The following is a 13,929-nucleotide window of genomic DNA, read 5'->3' as shown; positions in this document are numbered from 1 at the left end:
TGAGGGTCCCTACATGCAAACCAAAGCATTATGAACTTTGTTAGTGTACAAACAGTTTAATAAGAAGATACTTTATAAAAGACAGTACATTACGCGTATACAGACAGGAGCCATCTTGGAAAACAGTCTCGACAAGTCGAGCCACGAACGCTGTGCTAAGTGAGCTGGTAGATAGGAATTATGTTCAGCTTAGCACAGCGTTCGTGGCTCGAATTGTCATCATGTAATGTCATCACACGATTGCACGCACATACACATTAAAATAACATTCAGCTAGTGACTACTTGACGTGACTAAACAGTGAAAGGATAATATTATTCTGTCTGGAGGCCCATACCTACCTTCATCTCTTGGTGACGGTCGACCTGTAATGAATTGGATAATATTAGTATGCAGAATGCCATATTATGCATTTTACATTAAAACAAATCATTAGCTATGTTTCCATAATTTTTTAATGCGCATTTTGAAGTATAGGATCAGAAACGAGTGATGGAAACGCCAAATTTTGCAAATAAGTTTACACGCTCGCTTGAGGTAGTTTTTGACAAAAAAAAGAGTTATAATGCAAATAATGGGAGATGGAAACGCATTTGCCGAATAAATTCTGATGTAGAAAACATTAAATCCACGTGAGGGCTGTTTTTAGGGAATCGGATCATTTGGCTCAGCTCAGTAATAACAGCTGGCTCTTTCAGCTCCCAAACGCATCACATAACAGCCCTTAATCCCACCCTCGTGGACACATTTGGGCATGAAGGTTTCAAATGTGATTCCAAAATTCTTTTTTTATAAATGTTATATCACCATCTTTGTTAAAATTAATTCTATCAATTTATGCCTTTTTTGTGATTTTTGGGGTATTAATGAAATTACCTCTAAAAGTACCATATTTTTTAATGTAAAATATGCTTATTTTTGTTATATTTAATATTTCTTTAACTTTAACATCAGCAAGTCCAGAGAGCCAAAACCTAAAAATGTAGTGACTTTGGTGACCTATGATGGTATTAATTTCTTTTTAAAGCTAAAATATCAATAGCCACTAGATGGCAATAGAACTCAATAGAGTGCCGAAGTTATGACGTAACTTTGTAGGCCAACCCGGAAGTTAGCGGCGCATGGGATCCCTCGATCGAAAAGCCATGCATTTTCCCCATAGACTTTTGGAAAATCGCAAAAAATAAGATCTGTGTTCAACAAAGAGTTATGACCCTTACACGTTTTGTCTATCAAGATAATCTTTACAAATGAATCCAAAATGTATACATTTTGAAGCTTAAATAAAGCCGTCAGATATAAAATGCTAACGGTAGGCTATAAAAGGACTACAGCACACCATGGTTGCGGATCAACGTCATCATCAAGCTTCTCAAACTTTATTTAAAAAACACGCTCGCTCATTATGATCTGCGCTGTGCATGAACACTTATCCACTTTTTCATGAGAAATATTGCCCATTAGTTTTTTCCAAAAATGTTAGAAACTAATTTTGTTTATGCGTGCCTCTCTGAGATTTATCTTTTGTTAATGTTTTTTCAGACAATATGATTATCACTATGATAACATTAAATGACATGAAACACAACCCAGTCTCTTTTTGTTAAATGCAAGTTTATGTATGATCAATAATACAAAAGTACAAGTAAAATGTATAATAAGCTATACATTAAATAAAGCGAACAATTCAGTCAAACATTCAAAGTCAGTGCTAGTCGGCTAACTTACAACGGTAACGTACAGTTATAGCCTAAAAATAAACAAGTAATGAAACTTCACTTTGCCCTCAGCCTAAACGATTTGCAAGGGAACAAATTATAGATCCATGAGACCAAAGATCGGCCGCTACATCTACACAAGACGAATTATAGCTGGGGACGCCACAGAGACATCAGAGCCAGCGGCAGACGTCAGAAGGACTAGCCGAGGAAAGTCTACTCTCGGCGGGTAAACAAGCGCGGAGCGCCGCTGACCCACTGGAGCTCACAACTCCGAGAACACCAGATAAAATGTTAAAATAGGCACTCTTCTTATAAATAAACCACAGATTTGAGCTTTAAACAACTACATTATCGACTGAAAAGTCTTAAAACTACGTTTTGTCACACATTAACAGTAGATTTTAACACAAAAAGACAGCCCATGTTAGCCATTTCTCAACGAGACGAACATGTGAAGAGAGTAAACTCCAAATGTTCAAGCATCCAACTTTGCACGAATAGCGCGATTTATTCACGCCACATAAGTTCTTCATTCTTAGGCTGAAACGCAGGCTAGTGAGAGATTGCCTGTTTGTCACGATGACGTCTAAAGTCCCCGCCAAAGGATGTAGTCCCTTTTAGCAACTTGTTAGCAACCACCGTTTTTAAGACACAATAAAGTAAAAAAAAAAAAATCAAAAGCAGGTTTTAACTAATGTGTTTTATGTCATAGATCAAAACGTGAAAATATTTAGAGGCTTTGTTAACCACAGACCTTATTTCAGGCGATTTAGCAAAAACCCATTCAAAAAACCCATAGACTTTAGGGCGAGGGAACCGGAAGGGCTAAAATGCTAACTCACTTCCGCGTTTTGGCCTACAAAGTGACGTCATGACTTCGGCACTCTATGGCTGCATATGGGCTGAACTCTGTAAACCAATTTTTTTACTTTTTATTTTTTAAATTGCCCAGTTATTGGCTCATTTAATTCCTTTGTTTGTGTATGTGTGAGTGACTGTTTTTTATTTGACAAAAATAAAAAAATAAAACTCACTCTGTTATAGGCTCATTCAATGGCTTTCAATGCAATGCTTTTATGGATGTGCGTGTCTGAATGTGTGTGTGCGTGTGTGTTGTATAGGCTCACTCCTTCATTTGTGTGTATGTATGATCTGCATTGTGTTGGATTTATTGATTTTTATAAAAAATAAAAAAATGCTTGGAATGACAGTTTTTTCCATTCATTCCTATGGGTGCCCATTTTTGTCCACGAAGGCAGGATTAAGAACTTTTTTTTTTTCAAGCACTTAACATTGTAGAATCGAGTCAATTTATTTTTTGTGTGTTCAGGTGGCAAACGTAGGAAAAGTAGCCAAGTCTTGTACCGCTCAGATTAAGGTAGGTATATAAAAATAAATAAAAGATGTCCTATTTGTCCAAAAGATGGCTTTAGGGTTAAAGGAGCCGGCTCAGAGCTGATTTGTTCGCGTAAGACACATCACTACTGTTTCCGCTGATGGCGTTTTATTTACTGTTGGTTACTAGGTTACCAATACCACAGTTGTCCGCTCTAACAACTGAATGAAAAAGCACCTAATTCGCATTTGTATTTTTCTCTTTTTTTGTGAACTTTGAAAAGATTCGCTTCACGTTTGGATGGAAACCCAGCTATTGTAACTTGTCCGTCCCTCACCTGCTCGGTCATCAGGCACTGCACCAGGAGAGTCCATGTCACCAGTGCCTGGTCCATCATGCCATGGCCGTTTGCGTGGTGGCAGCGAGGCCATATCCATACCCTGTAGAGAGGAGGAACGCTCTCTACTGGCTGGAGATGGACTGTCATGTACATTGTGGTCTGGCCGCTGACCATCCCGATAACTCTCATGACCTGAACACACACACAACAACATGAATTTTATTGGATCTTTGATGTTAAGCTTGAACTATGCCTTTACTTAAAGCTTAAGTTAAAGGTCCCATGGCATGACATTTTCATTTAATGAGGTTTTTCAACATTAATATGAGTTCCCCTAGCCTGAATATTGTCCCCAAGTGGATAGAAATGTTGATCGGTGTAAACCCGAGTTCTGGCTGTCTTTCTCTGCCTTTGAGAAAATGACAGGCCAGACGAGCCAATCCTGAAGTCTCCTGGTTTGACGTCCAAGCAGGAACGGTTACCTCCCTTTCCTCCGCCCAGAGAATCTGGCACGCCCATGCAAACGCTCGAGAGATCATGGCTTGTGAACGAGTGAACGCTGGCAGTTTCTCAGTGTTTGGATGTACAAATGAAAACAGAAGTCTTTTTTCAGTTCCTTCTGATCTGTGATCAGTGATTTCTTATGTGTAGCTAATTATTTATTATTCGTGCACACGCTGCGGCTTCTCTCTCTCCCGACAGAGCGGTGTTTTCGTGTTTTCTATCTTGTGAGTCAGTGTTTTTGTACGTCCTCGTCGCGTCTATCGGTTCTAAAATGTGCATACAGTCGTTTCTGCTCAACATCAGCAGAGTCACATCTTTAGAGATAAACCTTACACACGCCGAGGCTCGGCCTTCAACATCCCCGACCCCCAGTACTGCATCTGGCCCACAGCGGAGGCACCAAACGCGGCGCGAGACTAAGCAGAAGGGGGGTAAGCGTTAGGGTATCTGGGCTAGGCTAGCCAGCTATTCCCACAATAAACTGGATTACATTCGATTACTGCTGTTGTGTCTTTGTTTGCGCTGTGTACTCAATGCGCGTCACTGACGCTTTCCATATGATAGGAACATATCTAAAAATAATGGTATTATCAACACTTACTCATAACTTGTTCATCTCGACAGCTGTAATGGTACTTTGCATGTGTTACAAAGTTGGTAATAATGATGAAGACGGACTCGCCGTGACTGGGACTCGTGTTTATTCAGAACTCTCAAATACAAACACAATAAACTCGCGCTGACTGACAGCGCTCTCATAACTCAGTAGTTACTATAAATAACTTTGTTAGCAATCGCTGAGCTCAGTCTCTGGTACATTAGTGATGTCCGGTTCGCGAACGATCTTTCTTTTGAACCGGTTCTTTTTAGTGAACCGAATCAGTTCACCAAATCGGACTGAATCGTTCTAAACGGTTCGGGTCTCCAGTCAGCGCTGATCCATAATTTACTAAAGTTACTAACTTTCTGACATGAGTGACAGCCCCTCCGACTAGAAATAGACTAATAACCTGAAGTATATGCTATAACTACAACAGTCACTGAACTGAGACTGACAGAACCGATGTGAAGTGAACTCAGGTCCATCCATCTCTCTGGCAGCAGCTCGTGCCTGCTCGTGCCTCGTAGACCTCGTTAAACCACGCCCCCTCCGCTCATATCAAATGCAAAGATGTCAGCCAATCACAACAGTGGGCGTTTTTACTGAAGTCTCACAGCAGACACGCCTCTTGTAACAGGGCCTTCAGCCACAGGGCAAACAGCAGTATAGAAAAAATGCCTTTTATTTCTAAATTATGACATTTTATGATGTAAAAATCATACTAACAATATAAGTACACCTCAGGAAACATTATAAAATAATAGAAAAATGCCATGCCATGGGACCTTTAAGAGTACACTACGGGCCTAAGAAAAATAAAAACACCAAACTGCTTTACTGTTAATATAATGACCCAACTGCTGTCTTAAAACACATGTGGACACACTATATCACGTGTAGCCCATGTTTCAAAAAGATCCACCTGAATATAGCCTTGAAATATAGTGTGTAATAAGTTCTCTCATGAAAACATCCAAAAAAAGTTAAATTCTTTTCAAGTGGCTGACACAATGGCTTTGTGCTGAAAAATTAAAGAAAATCACAAAGAAATGAAAATGGACAATAATTAAGACAGACATGAGCAGCAAGGGCTTTCTGTCCTTCATAAAGAATTCTAAGTAAGGTTAAAGGGTGCCCACAAACTGTACCCTGTTGTGACCAGGGGTGCGTTCCACTTTGCTTTTAGACATACACTCGCGAAATTTACACTTGCGCTCGGGGGAAACCATTTAGAAGTGAGTTCCACTTAGTCAAGTGGATGAAAGAAGTTTATGATGGGTCCTCATCCCCTCGATTTTGACCGAGGAAGTGAGTCTACTCTCAGCTCTTTATCCCACAATTCAACTTGATTGTGACATCACAGCAGATCATGTTTAACGGTAGAGTGATATGAATTACTTTGAGAATTTATCGCATAATAGATGTGTTTAATATATTAATTATGTTGATTTAAATCGCATGATACTTTAAAAAAATTCACAAGCAAAAAAGGGGTTTAACCTCTTAATTTGAGCCCCTATTTTAGAGAATTTTCTGAAAACATCATAAAAATGTCTGCAGCCCTTAAACCCTATGGTCTATATTCATAAATCTGGTCTTATTTTAAACTAGACACTTGACATATTGTTACCCAAGTGTAATAACTCAAAGTAGTATAGAAACAGAGTAAAACAAGGTAAAATATACATGTAAGTGACTCGCAATTTAAAAAAAATTTAAATTCACTTAGGGAAAAATGGATGAGAGTTTAATATTAAAGGCCGGAAAATAACCTTAATATAAAACTGAATGTCTGATCATGTTTTGATTCAAATTTGAGGATGATACTCTCAAAATGTTAAAGCTTTTATGTCAAGAAAAGTCTAGGCGTCCTTTCAAAAAGGCCATTTATTTCAGAACATTTATAATTGTAAAGAGTAGTTTTTGTCATTCAAATAAATCTGCAATAAACTGCTATTTATAATGGATATACAGTAACTGAAAACCTAAAGCAACTATTTACAGAATTTACAAAGTGTAAAAAAAACTCATTTAGTTGATAAGAACTGTCTGTCAGAGAGTCTGCAAGCTGCGCTAAGGTGTGTGCGTAAACTGATAGAAGTGCGCAGATGTCAATGGAAACGTAAGCACAAGTAGTATTCACCAATGCTATTTACATAAAATTGCGCAAGATGATGCCTTTTGATTGGTTACTACATCCATCCACATCAAAACTTTACTGGCAAGGCATTGACTGGCTTTATCCAACGAAAACCATGATTGACGCTATGATTGACACCTCGCCAGACCTGTAATGCGCTTCCTGGATATATTGAGTCACAAGAATGCCTGTGATTAAAGGAGAGACAAGGAAGGGCTCATCTTGAGCGCAAGAGTCCAAAGTACTGGCAGGAATGATGAAATACGAATTAGAATCGATATTTCATTGAAAATGGACATGATTGATTACTCTAACTCAAAACGCTCATGCATACAAAAGGAGGATTTTTTAGTTTTTTCCCCCTATTACATACATTGAAATATATGCTGGTGTTTTTTGGATTTGTCCGATCTGATCTGCACAATAGGAGATGAAAGATGAGTACTGCATTTATTTTGTTGATGTTTACATGGCTGGTCCTTCAGCATTTCATTTAACCCTTTCCTCTCTGGTGTATTTATTGCAAAAACAAGTTCAGAACATGAATCTTTAGTGTTTTAGCTTTCAAATGATGCATAGTTTGTGATAGTTGATTGAATATTTTTTATTAAAAAAAAGTAAATAAAAGTACAAACACGCCCACTCTCCTAACATTACATGCGCTTTGGTCGATGCAGCAACAAACCGTCATTACGCGGCACAATCCATTGAAATGAATGCATTTCTTAGCACAGAGGTGCCGTTGCCGCGTTCTGTGTGAAAGGCCCATTAGAGGTTAAATAATAAATCAGCTCCACAGTGAAGTGATCAAGGGTTTAGTGCATTCCATTTAAACCTTATGCACGAGTTCCACCAGTAGTGGGCACTCGTGCAACGCAAGCAATTACACACACCCGAATCCACGAGCCGGAGGAAAGTTAGCGAGTAAAAGGGCATACAAATTTGGAGTGGAACGCAGCCCTAGTCTAATATGTAATGTTTTAAACAGATCCCATCCTGTCGTCATCTCATTGGTCATTTCATGTCACTGCTCTTACTACATTGCTTACACTAAAATATTTCCTTGTTTCTGAGGCAAGTCACAGAAAATGTTGGAATCCTCACACCTAACTGACCTGTCATCCAATTTGGCTTTGATCTGACTTTTTTTGTGTCTGTGACTGGAAAATGTTGGCTAAAATCATTTAGTGTGCACTTGGCTTTATGGCCTCAGTTAAAGAATAGGAATTTGCTCAAGCATGTCTTACTTAGGGTTGGGTACTGAAAGCACCGGTACCTATATAACCAGTATGTAACCGGACCGAATCAGAATGCAGATTTCGGTGCCTCATTTCGGTGCCACTTAAATTAATATATGCTTTCGCACTTTGGCTGGCGCCGAGCCAGAGACAGACACGCTCAGCGCTTGTCACATATGACAACTATTCAGTGTTTTCAACCACATAATGTTTATTTTAGGTTTCAGACATTTAAATGCTCATAAGTACTAGCAAAAAATACACACTGATGTCTATGAAAGCGGCAATAACAATCCCTTCAGAGTTATAATTTGACTACGTGCTTTATTCGTATGAGATACACATTATATAGTAACTATATAGTTTACTCTATTCTTCTCCCAGTTCAGCGGTCACTTTCATGTATTTCGTGAGACGTGGATATGTGTTGTAAATCCGACAGATCCGACTCTCTGAGGCGCCCATCGCGCATTATAGATCAACTAACACGCATTCACTTACACATATTTGAAAATCAGAATATCAGATAGTTCATGACATAGTTAACAAGTTTGTGAATATTTTGAATAAAAAAGAAAAAATGAAATGAACCCGATAAAGCGGAGCTGTCATAAAGCACTATTGTGGCTGCTATGTGTGACGTGAGAAGCATGATGGGTCGCCATGGAAACAATAAGGCGATGCGTTCTAAAATATTTAGCCAGAGAATATGGTCATATTTCTGCAAAATAATGCTGAACCTTGAAGCTGGTTTGTAGCATAAAAAAACAGACTACTTTGCTGTTATTAGTAGTGTATAGGGCAGTCACTTTACGTTCGAAAATCGATTGCACAATCGATCTGACCAACCAACACAAGTTTCGAAAACGAAAATAGGGAATCGATTTTAACCAAATATATACACTATTATTTGAACGAATTAAAAAAAATAAAAAAGTTATTGACAGGTATTATTAATATGTTGAAATATGTTTTTAAAACTTGCATGAGGTCACAGTGACAATGCTGTGTGCGTAGAAAAGAATGAGCACTATTTCCTCCAGAATGGAGAGCAGCTTTCTCATTCCTCTCAGCGCCGCTCGCTCAACCGGAAATGCCCTTTGTGACACGGTGGAACAAATATAGGTCTATCTGAAATAAATGGCTATAGGGCTGCCCCAACTAAAGCTTTTTTCCTAGTAGGGTAGTTGTTCATTTAAGCCATTGTTCACGCGGAGCCAGCGCCTCCATGTCATTGTATGCTATATTTCCTTATTATTTATTAAATCAATGCAATATTAGTCAATAAAACAATTGATTAAAATTAAGAAACAATTTATATAAAACGAAATTCACTTTAAAGAAATGCTTTAAGTGGTCAAAATAATTTCTGACCCCCATATTTCCCATCTTATGTGTCCTGTTCACTTGTAGCTAATACTCAAGGTATCCTAAATTCAATTTAAAAATAACATTATTATATTTAATATTTTTAATTAATTAAATATATTTATATTTAACATATAAAACTAAATCTGTGTTTTAATGCTACAACAAGTAGCATTACTGCCAGCGCGGCATTTTGAGCGGACAGCGTTTTACCGGTGAGTTCATGAGTGGAGCTCCGCACATGCTCTGGTGAGGTAGGCGTTTTTTTTTTAGTTAATTTTATTTCCTGTCGCTGTGCAGGCTCTTTTATTTTAGGCTATAGGACTGTGTAAACGCTCAATTACCCTTTTATTTAAAGGTTTAATGTAGGCCATAGTCAATTGCATTACGATTGCAAGAAGAATCAACCATGTCAAAAATGCGATGTGCAGTGAAATGACCCTCCCCCTCTCAAAATAAAAAACAAAACAGAAAAAAAACACAGCACCCCCAACCTAAAACAGTTCCCCACGCCCTGGTAGGCTTTGCGAAAGCTAAAAAAAAAAAAATGTACGCGCATATATAGGCTAGTTTAAATCGGCTGCTACGAAAATTAGAATGGAGGACAACGGCGATCAACATGTGGGACACGAAAGACGAGTGATAACTCCTAATAACTTAAGGAGTTCCATATGGAAGCACTTCGGGTTTTGGACTGTCGGTCAAACTATGAAGAAGGACAAAGTGGTATGCAAACTGTGCGATCGTGAGTTCCCATATCACAGCAGCACTACAACTATGAGGGGGCATATGCAGCTTCATCATCCAGATGAATACAAAGACCTAGACACGGTAGAGCCACCTGCTAAACAGCAAAGATTGACAAACTTTTTTCTCCTGTCTGCACCTCTACCTGCTGCACGGAAAGAAGCTATAAACTCGAAGCTCGCAAAGTTCATTTGTCGAGATATGAGGCCAATCAGCATAGTGGAGGGTGAAGGTTTCATTGATTTTGTTAATGAACTTGAGCCGAGATACATTATTCCTAGCCGGACCACAGTAACTAAGAAGATCGCGAAAATCTATGACACTAGTCGTGAAAACATGCGTGAGATTTTGCGTGGCAAAAACGTTGCTCTGACTACCGATGGATGGAGTTCCCTCGCTACAGAAGCATACATCACAGTGACAGCACACGTCATTTCAGAGACTTGGGAACTCCACGATTTTGTACTGCAAATGAAGCAGCTGAGAGGTAGCCATACAGCAGAGAATGTTGCAGAGTGCGTCGCAGGCATTTTGAGGGATTTCGCAATACAGCCCGATTCAGTTGTCGCAGTCACTACTGATAATGCACTTAATTATGTTAATGCAGTGGAGCAGCATCTGGGTGCTGTTAACATACCGTGTCTGGCCCACACAATCAACCTGGCTGTACGCAAGGGGTTAGATGTCAGAGCCATAGACACAACTCTTGCTAGACTAAGAAAAACTGCCGCTCATTTTCATAGATCCACTACAGACAGCAGCCTCTTGGAGGATAAGCAGCGTATGCTAGGTCTAAAGCCAGATAAACTAATCAATGATTGTGTGACACGATGGAACTCTACCTACGATATGATTTGTAGGGCATCTGAGCAACAAGCAGCAGTGGCAGCCGTGATATTTGACAAAAAAATGTCTAATCTAGAACTGACCACATCTGAGTGGTGCCTGGTTGAACAGGTGCGCGAGACACTCAAACCTTTCAAAGTCGCCACCCAAGCGTTGTCCTCATGCAAATACCCCACATCCTCAGCTGTACTGCCTTTGCAACATGTACTTTTGTCCCAAGTTGAAAAAATCAGGTCAGAGTCAGATTGTGCTGGGTTGTGCTTGAGGGAAATGGCCACTAAAATCGAGGCAGATTTGAGCAAACGCTATGACCCCAAAAAGGAAGCGACATTTATGCTTTTGAATAAAGCTGCTTACTTGGATCCTCGGTTTCATCTTTTAATTCATTTATCGGAGGAACAAAAGCAACAAGTGCACGCAAACATTAGAGAGGAATTGGCACTGCAGTCTGGCAACAATGACGAACCCGTAGAGGCGGAGCCATGCAGCTTGAAATCAAACGGGGGAAAGACGGCCTTAACAACAATGGGGGATCTGTTTGGTGACATCTACACAAGGGGCTACGAAAGAGTGAATGACGTCGAAAGCGACCTCTTACAGGAGATGTTGGTTTATGAAAAGGAACCACCTTTGCCAGCTGACAGCGACCCGCTTTTGTGGTGGAAGATTGGCAGTTTGAAATACCCCCACCTTGCGCAGCTGGCAATGAAGTACCTGAGTGTCCCTGGAACATCAGTGCGGTCGGAGCGCGTCTTCTCAACAGCTGGGCATATAGTGAATAAGAAACGCTCTGCTCTGGACCCCGAAAATGTTGATAGACTTGATTTCCTGTCCAATAATTTGTAATAGAGCCTTATTTGCAAATTTCATCAGTAACGCCCGCATAGCCTAAGTGTCGGTTACGTTCAATTAAAAAAAACACATGGCCTGTTCGCAAGCTAATTTCATTCAAAGTTTCATTTTGAACGGTTAAATTATTATCCACACGAACTTCACATTCAGTGTAGGCTAGTAAATTGTTCAGCTTTATTTTCAACCTCTTTTCATGGGCTACAATTTTTTTGTTGTTGTTGTTGTGGAATTTATAATCGTAAACACAGCCATGTTAAAGCCTGTAATAATGTTTTTCTTTGACATTATGGCAGTCCACTCTGCTTAATGTTTTTTTTCCCAGAATGTTGCACTCCTGTTTGTCATTGTGCACAAAATAAATCATCAGAAATATTGCTGACTTGTGCGTCTCAAGCGCCCTCTTTACTTTCATCCTAATGCCCGTTAGTTGTCCGTGGATTGGCGTAGGCTATATTTAGCGTTGAAAATGAAAACGTCATTTAAAATCGATTTTAGAATCAATTCAATGAACACTTGTGTCTCAAAAATCGAACAGGATTTTTTTACAAAAGTGACAGCCCTAGTAGTGTAACTTATTTATAGTGTTAAATTAGGCCTATTGTAGTTGGGTTAGGTGGCTTAGTTTTTACTGTGAATTTGTTAGGCAAATTGTGTTTTGTATTTATTTATATTCATATATTTAAGTATACTTTAAACTTTTAATAAATTGTTCAATAATAAATAAAAAAAATGTCAATAAAAAGCCATTCTTTAATGTCATCCACCTCGTTTTGTGTCTCTTTAAAAAAAAAGAAAAAAGTATCGGTTCAGGCACCGGTCTCGTAAAAAACACAAACCAAATACCCAACCCTAGTCTTACTGCACTGCAACAACAAGAACATTTATTGGCATCCCCTTCATGCACTTCTACCTGAATCTCGCCCTCCCTCCCAGCCCTCCTGGTTTCTTCCTCCTTCATAGTGAGAGGGATAATCATCAGGAGTTGGGAGAAGCCCCTTTCTTCCTACACCACCTAAGAAAGATGTCATGTTCAAACCTGACACCTCAGTTTTAAATGGACGCAACGTGAGCTCAAGGACTGGTGAGTGGAATAGGTTCTACCTCCTCTTGGTGGCCCGCCACGTGGTCTTCCTCTACCTCCCCAACTTTGGCCCATGTCTTCTTGGGAATCAAAGCTCTCATCTCCGCCATACTCATCTTGGAAGCCCCCCATTCCACCACGCCCACTTGGGCCACCCCTCCGGTATCTGTACATTCAGAGCCAGACAATAAAAATCAAATATTTATCAATCAGTTGAAATTCTGGTCAAAGATCAGAAAATGTCTGTACAGCCTCATGGTTAAAAGAGTATACTTTGAAACGGTTGAACGGTCGACAGGCAGAAAAGGAAGCAAACCCAAGCTAATTGTTGCATGCATCACTTACGAATCATCTCCATGTGGTGGCCGTCTTTGCCTCTGGTCAAACTCCTCACCAGAACCCTCATACCCATCATACCTGTGTTGATGTCACCACACACAAATTTTACAATCTAATCCATGGAAAATAAAATCAGCTTATAGATATTCATGTTGTCCTGAATGAAGCATACCTGTCATGTCCCATGTACTCTCCATCATGTGAAGAAAACCTTTCCTGGCCCTCCCACTGTCTTCCAGAGCTTCCTCTGTGAACTCCAGAGTATTCCTGCCCAGGACCCCCAGGGCCTCTTCTCCAGCCCTCTTGATAACCCCCATCATCACCCCAGTACTGGCCTCCATCAGAGCCCTGACCAGGTCCTCCTGGGCCTTGTCGCTCAGATGGGGGTCCCATGTGGTGGTTAGTAGGTCCTCGAGAAGCATCTCCTGACAAAATCAGACAGGGAGAGCACAAACAAGTCACTATTAGCGCTCATATTCTAGTTGATTAAATCATGTTGCATTTGAGTTAGAGCTGCATGATTAATCGTTAAAAGATCGCAATCTCGATTCCTCATGAGCTCATTCCTAAATTACAACGATTCACGTGTCCATTAAACCTTTGACAAATCTGCATTGGTGCTGCAGCTGACCCAGAGCTGACCGTTATCTCGGTTCGAAACAAAAAATTTGTCATTCTCAATTTATCCAGAATTGTGCAGCTCTAGTATGAGTAACTTCTCTTCCCATAAGAGGCGGAGCATTACCTTTCCCATTAGGACCCTGCTGTCCCATTCCATGCATGGGACCAGGATTCTGTCCCTGGAAGACATGTACA

General features: G+C 39.9%; 1 protein-coding gene across 4 annotated transcripts in view; it reads right to left on the bottom strand.

Annotated features, from left to right (window-relative positions):
- wdr33 (WD repeat domain 33) overlaps positions 1-13,929 on the bottom strand; it is a 50,772-nt gene that overhangs the window by 2,232 nt on the left and 34,611 nt on the right. For 2 of the 4 annotated variants that reach the window (XM_079820029.1, XM_079820028.1), the window contains exons 17-23: positions 13,859-13,913; positions 13,286-13,538; positions 13,120-13,191; positions 12,795-12,940; positions 12,604-12,705; positions 3,395-3,589; positions 342-365 (exon numbers count right to left, since the gene is read on the bottom strand). In XM_079820029.1, the coding sequence (XP_079676155.1) occupies positions 342-365; positions 3,395-3,589; positions 12,604-12,705; positions 12,795-12,940; positions 13,120-13,191; positions 13,286-13,538; positions 13,859-13,913 (847 nt within the window). The remainder of the gene's footprint in view (positions 1-341; positions 366-3,394; positions 3,590-12,603; positions 12,706-12,794; positions 12,941-13,119; positions 13,192-13,285; positions 13,539-13,858; positions 13,914-13,929) is intronic. The other 2 variants (XM_079820031.1, XM_079820030.1) reach the window with 1 other exon arrangement.

This window comes from Gobio gobio, assembly GCF_949357685.1.
Source record: "Gobio gobio genome assembly, chromosome: 6".
NCBI classification, from domain to species: Eukaryota; Metazoa; Chordata; class Actinopteri; order Cypriniformes; family Gobionidae; genus Gobio; species Gobio gobio.
Note: the sequence above shows the minus strand (reverse complement) of the source record. Positions and strands in the feature narration are given on the sequence as shown.